The sequence below is a fragment of the Pristiophorus japonicus genome, chromosome 7 (genome assembly GCF_044704955.1).
Source record: "Pristiophorus japonicus isolate sPriJap1 chromosome 7, sPriJap1.hap1, whole genome shotgun sequence".
In the NCBI taxonomy this organism is placed as follows: domain Eukaryota; kingdom Metazoa; phylum Chordata; class Chondrichthyes; family Pristiophoridae; genus Pristiophorus; species Pristiophorus japonicus.
This window is the reverse complement of record NC_091983.1, coordinates 51,527,574-51,541,532: the sequence shown is the minus strand read 5'-3', so window position 1 is coordinate 51,541,532 and position 13,959 is coordinate 51,527,574. Positions and strand designations below refer to the sequence as shown.

The 13,959-nt window shown below is 40.0% G+C and overlaps 2 protein-coding genes across 3 annotated transcripts in view; both read right to left on the bottom strand.

Moving 5' to 3' along the window:
• rps7 (ribosomal protein S7) overlaps positions 1-13,959 on the bottom strand; it is a 439,982-nt gene that overhangs the window by 105,222 nt on the left and 320,801 nt on the right. The gene's annotated exons all lie outside the window — the stretch shown is intronic.
• The window catches only part of trappc12 (trafficking protein particle complex subunit 12), a 110,258-nt gene continuing 97,124 nt past the window's right edge, over positions 826-13,959 (bottom strand). For both annotated transcript variants that reach the window (XM_070884942.1, XM_070884943.1), the window contains 3 exons: positions 8,381-8,484; positions 5,904-5,991; positions 826-1,390 (listed from right to left, as the gene is read on the bottom strand). In XM_070884942.1, the coding sequence (XP_070741043.1) occupies positions 1,148-1,390; positions 5,904-5,991; positions 8,381-8,484 (435 nt within the window). In that variant the 3' untranslated portion in view covers positions 826-1,147. The remainder of the gene's footprint in view (positions 1,391-5,903; positions 5,992-8,380; positions 8,485-13,959) is intronic.

The window sequence follows — 13,959 nt, the reverse complement described above, 5'->3', positions numbered from 1 at the left end:
TTATGGTCAAAGAGGCTCCTTGGAAATTTTACACACATGCATGCCTTTAATCCAGTATCCCCTCCCCCATTGTAAATGCTGATCTTAAGCTTTGTACTGGAGTTTAGCCAATATAAAAGACCATACCCAAACTCAAAACAGCTATAGAATTTCATTTTTTTTTACAACTAACTTTGCAGTTACATGCATGATGAAAGACATGCAACACTACCAATGGCAGCTCCTTTTGAAGTGGAGTTGCCTGTTGAACCCTTACATGTTGTGCTGTCCATGGAGCTATTAGCAGACACAAAAGGACCTGCATTGAAACAGATCTACAAATATTGATGAGGCATTGCTGGTTCCGAAGATTCCAGGAGCTCCGAATATTTTACAAGATAATCTGTTCAGGATACCAAATAAACTGAATTGTTTTTCTTCTGTACAATGGATTAATCTTCCTATAATATATCCTGTAGAGCAGAAGTAAACTGTGTCCCCTTTATTGAATGGATAGGAACTGATGGAGCACTAGAGCTCCCCCTTCAGGAAGGATGAAGCTGTGCTATAACTGGTGCACTAGTTATATATAGCCAAGCAGTGGTCTGTGGTTTGATAAACATTGATGCTAGTATCAGTGTTTGTGGTGTGACATGTAAATGGACCCCTTAATGTCAATCTTCCTCAGTGGTTTGAAAAAAAATCCTCTCTCAAGGTAAAGCAGAATGGAGAATGGGAGTGAAGGACATATCAAGGTGGCAAGTGACTGAGCAGCAAAGACCTGTCAGCTTTCTCTAACTAAGCAGGGGGACACCATATAATATGAACAAATGACAAGTATGAATGTGATTTTCATATTTTGTTTATTTAAAGTCACAGAACATTATTCTTGTATATCTATAACAACAAATTCAGAGCAGCACTGGTCAGGATGCATGGTGAGGTTTCCAGTAGAAGGAGCAAAAAAAAAATACAAAATTGAGTGGGGTAATTTAAATCCAAATTGTTCCCTTATCCCTACCAAAACAGAAGCTGGTTAAGATACCCCACTTACAGATCATTTACTTGCAATATAGACAGCATCAGTTGTAGTTAAAGATAATTAAAATATTTACACATTTACATCTTAAAAGTTACATTAATTACAAACTGGAAAGAGTGGGCAGTTTCACAGTAGCTTTAGACACTGAATATTAAAGCTGTCTCCTTCGCGACAGGCCACTGACTCCAGTAAGCTTTGCTTTTTCTGCATGCTGCGAGACGATTCAAGCTCATACATAGTGGTCAGGTTAAAAAGAACACTTTCGTGCAGGTAGTGTTTGGGATCCTGCTGCACAAGTTCTTCCAGCTGCCTGAGGGAGTCCTTCAGTTTTCCCAAGTACAGCAAGCATACGGCTGCATTATTATTCGCCTACAGGAGGAAGAACATGTGAAAGGGCAGAAACATGTCTGATGATTGATTTAATTAGTGAGCACACCTGCAGCTGTGTGTCGCAGCTATCAACTACACATAGTTGCTCTATTGCTTTTAGCCGAAAAGTAATTTTGTTAAAATGCTGTTATTTTGTTCTCATAGGCTTCGTTCTGTCCTGAAATAGCTTTCAGCTCAACATGTCTCTGCAAGCTCCATGATGGAGCTTTCTAATGCCATTCCCCTGCTCTTTTCATGTTCCCTTTAATATTTTTCAAGTGTTTAATTCTCCTTAAATGTAGTAATTTCCTTGGCTTCAATAGCCACTTCCAGTAATTGTCATATTCCAATAACCCGTTGCTAGGAAAAACAATCGTGCAACCTATTTATGCTTCTAAACTAATTCTGTATTTTCCTGCAATCTTGAAATTACAAATGAATCAGAAAATAGATTCCAAAGGTGACAAAACTGTACAATACAGTATAGATGGTTTACAGCCATAGACATAACATTTCTTACAAATTACACAAGAGGAGGAATGTGTGAAGTCTGGGCATGAAAGTGAACATAAAAAGGGAATCCAAAAGTCTTCTATAGGCATGTAAACGGGTAGTAAAAGGAAGGGTGGGGCTGATTAGGGACTAAAAAGATGTACGCATGCATGGCTGAGGTACTAAATGAGTACTTTGCATCTATCTTTCACTGATTTTGGCAGCATCTTCTTGGTAAAGAGGAGGTAGTTGAGATACTGGATGGGCTAAAAATTGATAAAGAGGAGGTACTAGAAAGGCTGGCTGTATTTAAAGTAGATAGGTCACCAGGATCAGATGGGATGCATCCTCGGATGCTTAGGAAAGTAAAGATGGAAATTGCGGAGGTACTGGTCATAATCTTCCAATTCTCCTTGGATATGGGGCTGGTGCCAAAGGATGGGAGATTTGCAAATGTTACACTCTTCAAAAAGGGTGTAAGGATAAACCCAGTAATTATAGATCAGTTAGTTTAACCTCGGTAGTGGGGAAACTTTTAGAAACGATAATCCGGGACAAAATTAACAGTCACTTGGACAAGTATGAATTAATTAAGGAAAGCCAGCACGGAATTGTTAAAGGCAAATCGTGTTTAACTAACTTAAGATTGAGTTTTTTGATGAGGGAACAGAGAGTGTTGCGGAGAGCAATGCGGTTGATGTGGTGTACAAGGACATCTAAAAGGAGTTTGATAAAGAGCCGCATAATAGGCTTGCCAGCAAAGTTGAAGCCCATGGAATAAAAGGGTCAGTGGCAACATGGATATGAAATTGGCTAAGTACAGGAAACAGAGTAGTGGTAAATGGTTGTTTTTTGGACCAGAGGAAGGTATATAGTGGTGTTACCCAGGGGTCAGTGCTGGGACCACTGCTTTTCTTGATGTACATCAATGATTTGGACTTGGGTGTACAGGGCATAATTTCAAAATTTGTAGATGACACAAAACTTGGAAGTATAGTGAACATGAGGAGGATATTGATAAGAAGACATAGACAGGCTGGTGGAATGGGTGGATAGATGAAATTTAACACAGAAAAGTGAGAAGTGATACATTTTGGTAGGAAGAAAAAGGAGAGGCAATATATTCTAAAGGGGGTGCAGGAACAGAGACCTGGAGGTTTTTGTGCACAAATCGTTGAAGGTGGCATGGCAGTTTGAGAAAGTGGTTAAAAAAGCTTACAGGATCCTGGGCTTTATAAAATCGAGGCAGAGTACAAAAGCAAAGAAGTCATGAACCACCTTCATAAAACTCTGGTTCGGCCTCAAGTGGAGTATTGTGTCCAATTCTGAGCACCACACTTTAGGATGATGTGAAAGCCTTAGGGAGATGGTGCAGAAAAGATTTACAAAAATAGTTCCAGGGTTGTGGGACTTCAGTTACATTGATATAGACTGGAGAAGCTGGGGTCGTTCTCCTTGGAGCAGAGAAGATTGAAAGGAGATTTGATAGAGGATTTCAAAATCATGAGGGGTCTAGACAGAGTAGATAGAAACTGTTCCCATTGACGGAAGGGTTGCGAACCAGAGGACACAGATTTAAGGTGATTGGCAGAAGAACCAAAGGCGACATGAGGAAAAACATTTTACGCAGCGAGTGGTTAGGATCTGGAATGCACTGCCTGAAAGGGTGATGGAAGCAGACTCAATAGTGGCTTACAAAAGTGAATTGGATCAGTACCTAAAGGAAAAAAAATTGTAGGGCTATGGGACTAGCTGAAATGCTCTTGCAGACAGCCGGCAGATGCTCGACAGGTCGAATGGCCTCCTTCTGTGATCTAACCATTCTACGAAGCACAAATGGAGTGAGAGTTTACTGGGAAGAAGTATTAGAGAGATTTCAAAAAATTTGGGAGAGGGGCAAGTTGTCCACTTCTGAGAAGGCAAACAGACCTAAATCATTTGGAGACCAGAAGATAAACATGGTTTAAAAGAACATAAATTGGGAAATAGATTTTTTGAGAACCTGCAACTGTGCTTCATCCAAGGAAGAAGAGGCATACTTGGCAATAAATAGAGCAATGAAATACCTGCTAAGATGACAAGAGGCATGTATGGTGAGGTTAAGTAGTATTGGGATAAATGAAGAGTCGAATATGAAGGAACTAGATGGTGATAGTATTTTGCGGGGGGGGGGGTCAATTTTAACATGATTGCCCGCCAATGGAACCACAAATATACAACATTTCCAGTAGGAATTTTTCTTTGAGGTATATTTTTGTTAAGTAAAGTAACTATTAGTGATGGAGAAAAGGGAGGAATAGTTAAAAGCACACATCACAGAGAATCTAGCATTTCCTGTCATGTACACATAGCAGACTTGCAGCTGAGTTTCCAGAGCAGGGCATTTTGGGAAAAGCAGCATGAAAGTATTCTCCAATATGATGAGAATTACAACTGAATACTACTGATCTAGGTCACTACATACATTAAAATATTAAACATCTTAGGGGCTTAAGGGAAGTAGCGGCAGGGATAGTGGATGCATTGGTTGTAATTTACCAAAATTCCCTGGATTTTGGGGAGGTCCCAGCAGATTGGAAAACTACAAATATAACGCCCCTATTTAAAAAAGGAGGCAGACAAAAAGCAGGAAGCTATAGACCAGTTAGCCTAACATCTGTGGTTGGGAAAATGTTGGAGTCCATTATTAAAGAAGCATTAGCAGGACATTTGGAAAAGCATAATTCAGTCAGACAGAGTCAGCATGGATTTATGAAGGGGAAGTTATGTTTGACAAATTTGCTGGAATTCTTTGAGGATGTAACGAACAGGGCGGATAAAGGGGAACCAGTAGATGTGGTCTATTTGGACTTCCAGAAGGCATTTGACAAGGTGCCACATAAAAGGTTACTGCATAAGATAAAAGTTCACGGGGTTGAGGTAATATATTAGCATGGATGGAGGATTGGCTAACGAACAGAAAACAGAGAGTCAGGATAAATGGTTCATTCTCGGGTTGGCAATTAGTAACCAGTGGGATGCCGCAGGGATCAGTGCTTGGACCCCAACTATTTACAATCTATATTAACGACTTGGAGGAAGGGACCGAGTGTAATGTAGCCAAGTTTGCTGACGATACAAAGATGGGAGGAAAAAAAAAATCTGCAAAAGGACATAGACAGGCTAAGTGAGTAGGCAAAAATTTGGCAGATGGAGTATAATGTTGGAACGTGTGAGGTCATGCACTTTGGCAGAAAAAAGTCAAAGAGCAAGTTATTATTTAAATGGAGAAAGATTGCAAAGTGCTGCAGTACAGCGGGACCTGGAGGTACTTGTGCATGAAACACAAAAGGTTAGTATGCAGGTACAGCAAGTGATCAGGGAGGCCAATGGAATCTTGGCCTTTATTGCAAAGGAGATGGAGTATAAAAGCAGGGAAGTCTTGCTATAGTTGTACAGGGTATTGGTGAGGCCACACCTGGAATACTGCGTGCAGTTTTGGTTTCCATATTTATGAAAGGATATACTTGCTTTGGAGGCAGTTCAGAGAAGGTTCACAAGGTTGATATGAGGAAAGGTTGAGTAGGTTGGGCCTCTACTCATTGGAATTCAGAAGAATGAGAGGTGATCTTATTGAAACGTATAAGATTATGAGGGGGCTTGACTGGGTGGATGCAGAGAGGATTTTGCCACTGATTGGGAGACTAGAACTAGAGGGCATAATCTTAGAATAAGGGGCTGCCCATTTAAAACTGGGATAAGGAGAAATTTCTTCTGAGGATTGTAAATCTGTGGAATTTGCTGCCTCAGACAGCTGTGCAAGCTGGGACATTGAATAAATGTAAGACAGAAATCGACAGTTCTTAAACGATAAGGGAATAAGAGGCTATGGAGAGCGGGCAGGGAAGTGGACCCGAGTCCATGATCGGATCAGCCGTGATCGTATTAAATGGCCGAGCAGGCTCGAGGGGCCGTGTGGCCTACTCCTGCTCCTATTTCTTATGTTCTTATGTTATGTAACACACCACATACTCTCACTTACCACTGGATTGCTTGGATCTAATTTGGTAACTTCAGTGAAGAATTTATGAGCTTCAGCGAAGTTATTCTGACCAAGATGGAGGAATGCCCTAATGCAAGAAATAATACAGTATTTTCAGCACTTTTTAATGCTATTTGCTATTAATGATATATAACTAAACTAAAACCAACAAAATCACAACAAATTAAATCAAACTAAAATGAAGTACTCAAACACGTTATGCTCAGAATTTAAATTGGCTCCTCTCGGGTGGGATGGGGAGCAGATGGATCTACTTCACGGATTTGCTTTTTGTTACACAAATCATTACTGTTAGAAATTTTCAGTTAACTCTTCAGTCAAAATCACTTTTCTTTGAGTGCATATCTGAGGAATGCTAAATGGGTTAGCAGAATGTAGCACTATAATGCATTAAAAATTAAATAATCGTTGCGGCTTGAAACACGCCAATATTCAGCACCATAAAGGGCCGTAATACCTTCTGAGTCATGTGATTACTACTAGCTGTGCCCTGCTGTACACAGTCATCCCTTAGCTGCCGCCACATTTAAAATGTATTTCAGTATAAAAATAGCAAATACACAAGAGTGAGTTAAAGGCTGTGGAGGATGTTTCAAACTGAGAGCGCAAAACATGTGGTTTAGGAGAAGCTGAATCCCCTGGGATTGGAAGATGTATATTGGTCGGCAGCCAGAAGTAGTTTAATTTATCAATTTGACCGTCAAACCAACCAACATCTCTTATGCAGGCTTTCTCCTTCTCCCCCAAAACCTCTGAAGAGACTCTTTTTGCAGTTAGACACACATACGCACAAAAGCCTGTGGGAGGTGATTTCTAAAAACCAGAGAATATTTCAGTTTGTGGGAGCACAATGCTATAATTATGCATTAACAGACCATCATTAATTTCCAGTCACCGTCCCCCATGCCATGATGGAGACAGATAGCCTGCTGCTAGACCTCTACCAACAATGTTCAGTAAAAATGCTGCTTGAAGACACATTAACGCAGCTTGCGCTGATTGGCTCTGCTTGTCCTTCCTCAGATAAGATTAGGTTGTTCTGTCAGGAGATTGCGCTTATGGACCTAATTTTTACCACTCTTAAGTGAATCGCATTTAAAGCACACCAGCAAACTGTCATCGGTCCTGCCTTTGTGGTGCAACTTTTATTGACAGTTATTTTTTAAAAAACACAAACACATCATCAGTTCTAATAAAAAATATGTTTAGACCTTGAGAATCCTATTCCAGAAGGCAACACCCCAGAATTTATGTGTAAACATTAATTGAGAGTGGGTTAGCAAATGTTGGAAAAACTATAAACCACTATAGTTGAAGTACATTAACATTTAAAGATAACCGAAGAAATAAATCAAAACAAAATAATAGAGTCCAGATAAAAATAACAAAATTAATTGTTTCACAGTTCAAATCTGCACAAAAGGATTGGAGTTAAAAATATATAAATTCACTGAAATAAAAATTGGGGAACACATTCAATAAGGAAGTGGTTATGAGACACATGGAACATAATAATTGAAAATTACAAAAGCACAAGAATTAGCCATGATCATCTCTATCTCAGGGTCATAATGCAGGCTCAGTGATGGTAAGGCTCGGTCAACAAACTATTCAATCCTATCAAGGACATTGGGATGTGTATTATAAAAATAAACTGCCCTCTGCCGAGCTATCAAGCAGCTCTCTAATCTTTTCCCCATATATTTTATGAACAGATTTTTGCATGGCCAGCAGGTAAATGGCCTGGATTTTGAGGAACAGTGAGGCTATCAGTGCTCACCGTTATTAAGGAAGAAATCAGACGGCAACTTCTGGCATCCATACATGCACAGTTAAACGTGGATTTGTTATGCTCCTCCATAAGTTTCTCTACAACTGTACCTCACCGAGCCCAAACAAATGTGGCACCTAACCACTAAACATGCCAGAAAAAGTTAGGGCTTGTCCATTCAAGCGCAAGTGAATTTTTAATGATGTGATAAGTCTTAATTACTAACAGACAACCCCTCTGACACTGAAAATTAACTTTTACAAGTGTAGAGTATCATTCCTTCAGATTTAAATTTTTGTTGGGAGATTTTAAAAATTAAAATAATTTTTGCTTTTTCTTTCTGTCTCTTATCTCTCAATCTTATCTTTCTTTTCCTCTCTTTAATTCACTTTCTGTACATGATTTTACATTGAATTAACTATTCTAACTTACACTTCCTGGTTGAGACTCTACATGCATAAGGATTCTTCAATCAGATTGGTTGAGGAGACACGCTGTTACTTTCCCTGTCACACAGGTCCCATAAATTTTGAGTTATGCTATCAGCATCTCTTGTGAAACAGCATGCCATACTTCACCACACCCTCCATATTTAAAACAAGGGTTTTGAAGCTCTCATGAAATGACAGCACCCAGGCAATGAACTGAAATTTACACATTTAAAATTATATTTTGTATGACTTACCTATTCATCTGAATGATTATATTCTGCTGCAATTCACTTCCTAACTTTGGAGACACATTCTCAACTTCTTCAAAATATTTCTCAGCTGTTTTGATATCACCAATCTAAGCACAGGAGAAGTACAATATTGAGACACCCAAATTAAATCATAAGGGACACACATTGTGATAATCTAAGTAAAACAATTTTGATTTTTTTTAGTAACAGCAAAAGGTAACTTGGCACAAAAATCCTTTTTCAAAATTGCTTTCAACCCTAGTTGTTAGCCAATCTATATCCCTCAATCCCTTCTCTATCCACAAGCCTTTCCAACCTACTTAGATTATCCACTTCAACGGCCGATCCTGGTAACCTATTACACAAGAGAGATGCGGAAGAAACAGTACAGTATAAGGTTTCTCTCAACAGAACAGCAACTTCTATTTATATAGAGCCTTTACTGTAGTAAAAAGTCCCAAGGCGCTTCACAGAAGTATTATAAAATTAATAATGCATAATTAATATCACAAAAAAAACAAGTTGAATTTTTATTATGTAAAACTGAATATGCAATGGAAAAAGAAAACTGTGGTAGTAGTGGGAAGATGATATTCTCAATAAGTAGAATCAATGGGCAAATCCAATGCAGCATAAAGCTTTCAAAATACCAAAACAACCACCACACACACACAGTACAAATGGAAAATGCAACAGCTTTTGACACAGAATATAACAGTGGTCTTCTCCGGACTCCCCGAGAGTTAATTTGGTAAAGGGAACGCATAGCTGAGTCACATATCAGAAGATCCAAGGTTTCCATTTTTGGGCCACGCTCTGTTTACGTCAGGCTGTCCAAGTAAAAATGTACCCTGTAATGTGCACCATGTTGGAATACCTGCCAAAACCCAAGATTTACTGTTTAGGCTGGGGTGTGGGGCGGGGGGGGGGGGGGGAAGAGAGGGGGTCGAGAGGGGTGGAATTGCTAGTGTGAACCCACATATTACACTTCATGACAATGGACCACCAACACCATTGCATCACTATTGAGCTTCAATCTTGGAACTGAGGAAGGAAGGCGGGGGAGTGGTGAAAGATTTCAACTTCCAACCAAAATGGGTGTGAAGTCAGTGGAATGGCCTCAAAGCTAGTGTCAGGGGGAATGCTTTTCCTTCTCACCCCACAAAACTAAAAGTAAAAAATATGTTTGAATCCTTTTTTGGACCACTGGTTTGACGGCTCACCGCTCAGTACAAATCTGAACTTCAAAACTGCCACCTTGATTTGCATATGTAAACAGTCTCCTGCCCAAAAAAGGCAGACATGTATAGATAGGTCTGCCTGAAGCTTCCAAGGGGCAACCGAGGTTGCACCCTCCCCCCCCCACCCCACTTTCCTCTGCCAGCTACCTGTATATCAGGCGAAAAACAGGTGGGTAGTAGTTGAAAAATTGCCCCTGCTAGATCCCCTTTCTTCAGGTGGGAGGCCCCTTGTATATACTATCTAGAGGTCTAAATGACTGTTTAAGGACCCCTGTCTGAAATTGGTCAGAAACTGAGCTCCATTCAGTTTATCTGGTTTCTCTGCAGCCTAGCCACTTTATGGACGCACCTTAACAGGACTGCTGGAGACTACCAACATAAAGGTAACTTTTTAAACTTACCTTAGTGTGGAGCAAAGAGGAGTACTAATGCACTTTTTAGTGCTTGTCCCTCACGCCCCCTCCACCATTTGCCTCCCCGTTACAGCAGACCTAACATGGTCTAGCAGAAACTATTGAGCTGCCTTAAGGGACCCAACAGCCACCCGCAGCTCATCGGAATTACTCAGATGCGGTCTGAGGCTCAATTTTGAACATGCCTTGGGCTTCTGGTGCGCGCTTGGACCATTTTGGGCTTGGAAACGGGCCTAAACTAATTTCTCTCCCACAGTAACTTTAATTAATGGCATGGTCACACAATTCAGTGCCCTACACCACGTGTTGGGCTGGAAGTTCATCAGCCTTCCGCTGCATTTTTCGGTGGAAAACCACCCGGTGGGAATTTCATCGCAGTGTTCCGCCAGCGGTTTCGAAGTACCGCTGGGGAGCGGATCGCCGGCATGCAACATTGAAAAAAACTCTTCCGCCCCAGTTGGGTGGTAGCGGTGATCCGTAGTTGGTGGGAAAAAAAACGCCGAAGAGAAACCAGCCGGAGCAGCCCTTCGATTGGCAGTAGGTATGAAACCCTGCAAAAAAAGTTAGTTAAAAGTTAAAAAATTTTTTTTTGCAGCAATTCACTGGAAGGGTCCGGTGAATGTTTTCCGATTTTATATTTTTGCAAAAATAGTGTTTTGCAGCTTCCCTAGGCCCAACTCGTAGCCTCGGACTAAATATGATGAGGATCACGTTTCCGCTGATAATCGATATGCAACGTCAATTTTTCCCGCCGGGCGGATTTCCCCCCCATTTTTTGATTAATTTTCCGCCGTTCTTAATTGAATAATCATAGTGTATTTTTGGGCGGTAAACCAGTGGTGGCGGTTTTTGATGAAAATCCAGCCCATATACACTAAATCTAACGCACAATGATGAAGAAGTGTTTTGATGGATTTTAGCCAAAAAGAGCAAATATTTTATTTTATTTCAATCTATTATTTTGAACTCATGAATTTAAATACATTCACCTGCAGCATTATTTTTCAGCCTAAGTGGCTGCGGCGAGAAAACTGCCATAAATCCAGGAAATTCAGAATTGGCATCGACTTAATTGGTGGGGCTGAGCAACGTTAATCAATTTTGCACTTTCAGTGAGGGTATTGGCGGAGTGGTGCAAAAATCCCAGGAAATTCTGGGTCAATGTTCTGTTAAATACTCATCATGGAGATCAATTGTAGACATCACAGAGGCTTCATGCCAGTTTTGTCAGTTATTTTAATAACAATGCATCACAAACAAAAAGCCAATCTTCAGAAAGCCATCTTGAAGGCAGGAACCCCAAAACACCGTGCATTATTCATTGGCTACTAGTGTAAAAATCATAGTTTCTCTTCTCTGTAGGACATACGTTCTAAAGGAACTGACCACAGAATTTTTTGCAACAAATCGAGAACCAAGAAATAATGCAAGATAGGGGTTGGGGGGTGAGAGATCATCAATGAAATCAGCTCCAAAAAAGTACCATTGCACAACACTGGAAGAATGCTCACTAGCACGATCTCTTCATTTCCTACACAGCCATTCCTATGATTGCTCAGAGTACAGAATTATATGCAGCTTGGTTCTGGATTGAAACGTTCCAAACTTTACAGCTGTCAGAGAGGGAGATGACTTTCATCATTCAAGGCTAAATTCAAAGTCAGATCTTAGAGGTGGAATCAACAGTGTTCCGACTCTCTATGCTACAAAAAATGTTGGCATAATTGTGTTTTTACCAGTGTTTGCTTCACTGATGCATTGTAGAAATGTTGTTTTAATCTCATAAATCTGCACCCTAAACTTGTATATGGGCAATAATACTAAATTATTTAGTTGCAGCATGGAGATCAATAACTCTCATATTCACAGCTGCATGATGTATGGTGAGTACGAGCACACATGAAGCATATGTGGGTGGGAGATTGCTTCTAGGCATAACAGTCACTTTTCAGCCTAACTGCTGAAAACAGCAGGACAGGTACACAAAGTTTTAAAACATAGATTTTCCCTTCATGAAAATATGTATATTAATTTTTCTATGGTGTAAACTTATTTCTGAATTTTTGTTTTTTAAAGTTAGTTTTATTGTTAATTAAAATATACACAAATACTATAGATAATTAAATATCAGAAAACATGGCAAATATACTCTTGACTGGTTTCATTTAAAGCAACAGATGTGCTGTTAAAACATGGTTCATGATGGTCCAACCAGAGTACATCATAAAATTATAGAAATTTACAGTACTGACCGAAAGGGCTATCCAGCCTAATTCCACTTTCCAGCTCTTGGTTTGTAGCCTTATAGGATACGGCATTTCAAGTGCACTTTAAATGCAATGAGGGTTTCTGTCTCTTCCACCCTTTTAGGCAGTAAGTTCCAGACCCCCACCACCATCTGGGTGAAAAAAGTTCTCAACTCCCCTCTAATCTTTTTACCAATTACTTTAAATCTCGGCCCCCCAGTTATTGACACCTCTGCTTGGGAAAATAGGTCCTTCCTATCCACTCTATCTAGCCCCTCATAATTTTGTACACCTCAATTAAGTCTCCCCTCAGCCTCCTCAGTTCCAAAGAAAATAACCCCAGTCTATCCATTCTTTCCTCATAGCTAAAATTCTCCAGTCCTGGCAATATCCTTGTCAATTTACTTTGTACTCTCTCTAGTGCAATTACATCTTTCATGTAATGTGGTGACCAGAACTGTACAGTTTTATACAGTTCAAGCATAACCTCCCTGCTCTTATCTTCTATGCCTTGGCTAATAAAGGAAAGCATCCTATACTCCTTCTTAACCACCTTATCTACCTGTCCTGCTACCTTCAGGGATCTGTGGACATGCACTCCAAGGTCCCTTTGTTCCTCTACACTTCTCAGTATTTATTGTGTATTCCCATGCCTTGTTAGCCCTCCCCAAATGCATTACCTCATACTTCTCCCATTTTAATTCCATTTGCCACTTTTCTGCTCACCTGACCAGTCCATTGATATCTTCTTGCAGTCTACAGCTTTCTTCCTCACTATCAACCACACAGCCAATCTTTGTATCATCTGCAAGCTTCTTAATCATGTCCCCCTTCATTCAAGTCTAAATCATTGAAATATACCATAAAAAGCAAGGAAGCTAGCACGGAGCCCTGTGGAACTCCACTGGAAACAGCCTTCCTGTCACAAAAACACAAGTCGACCATTACCCTTTGCTTCCTGCCACTGACTCAATTTTGAATCCAACTCACCACTTTCATACATTACTTTTTTAAAAAGCATGCTGTGGAAAAGGGCTCTAGAAAGGACTAAAATAACCTTGGTCAAAAAAGAGTCAGTCAACTGATCTCCACTGTAAAATAATTTCCTATAAATGCTGCATGAAAAACTAGAGATTTACATTTATACAAAACTCAATGATATAAAATGATGTAGTAATATCTACAAATGTAAATCCTGATGCAGGACTGATCCAGAGAAAAAGCTTGTACATGGAACACTACAAGATCTACAGTGACCACTGTTGGAATACTGTCAGGGCAGCAAACGTGTGGAATGATCATCTGTATCAGCAGCTAAACATTGCAGGAATCTCTGTCTTGGTGCAGGATAGGAGTCTACTTGTGTTCATACTGCACCTGGTGCTGTAATCTGGGCTCTATACTCAAATTCGCAATGTCAGATGCTTATTTTATTGCTGCTTCATTCATTGGGGTACAGTCACAATATAACATTTTTAATACAAGCCCAAAATTGTGTTGGTACTTTCAAATGATACAGCAGCTACAAAAGTGGAGATTGCCAATACTGTTAATTTGGATATGGCGCCATCTATTGCTTACACTGGTGTGACCCACAAAACAAGACCCATACAATATAGTTCTTTAAATTCATTCTCAGTGTGAGGTTGTCACTGGCAAGGCTGGCATTTATTACCCATTCC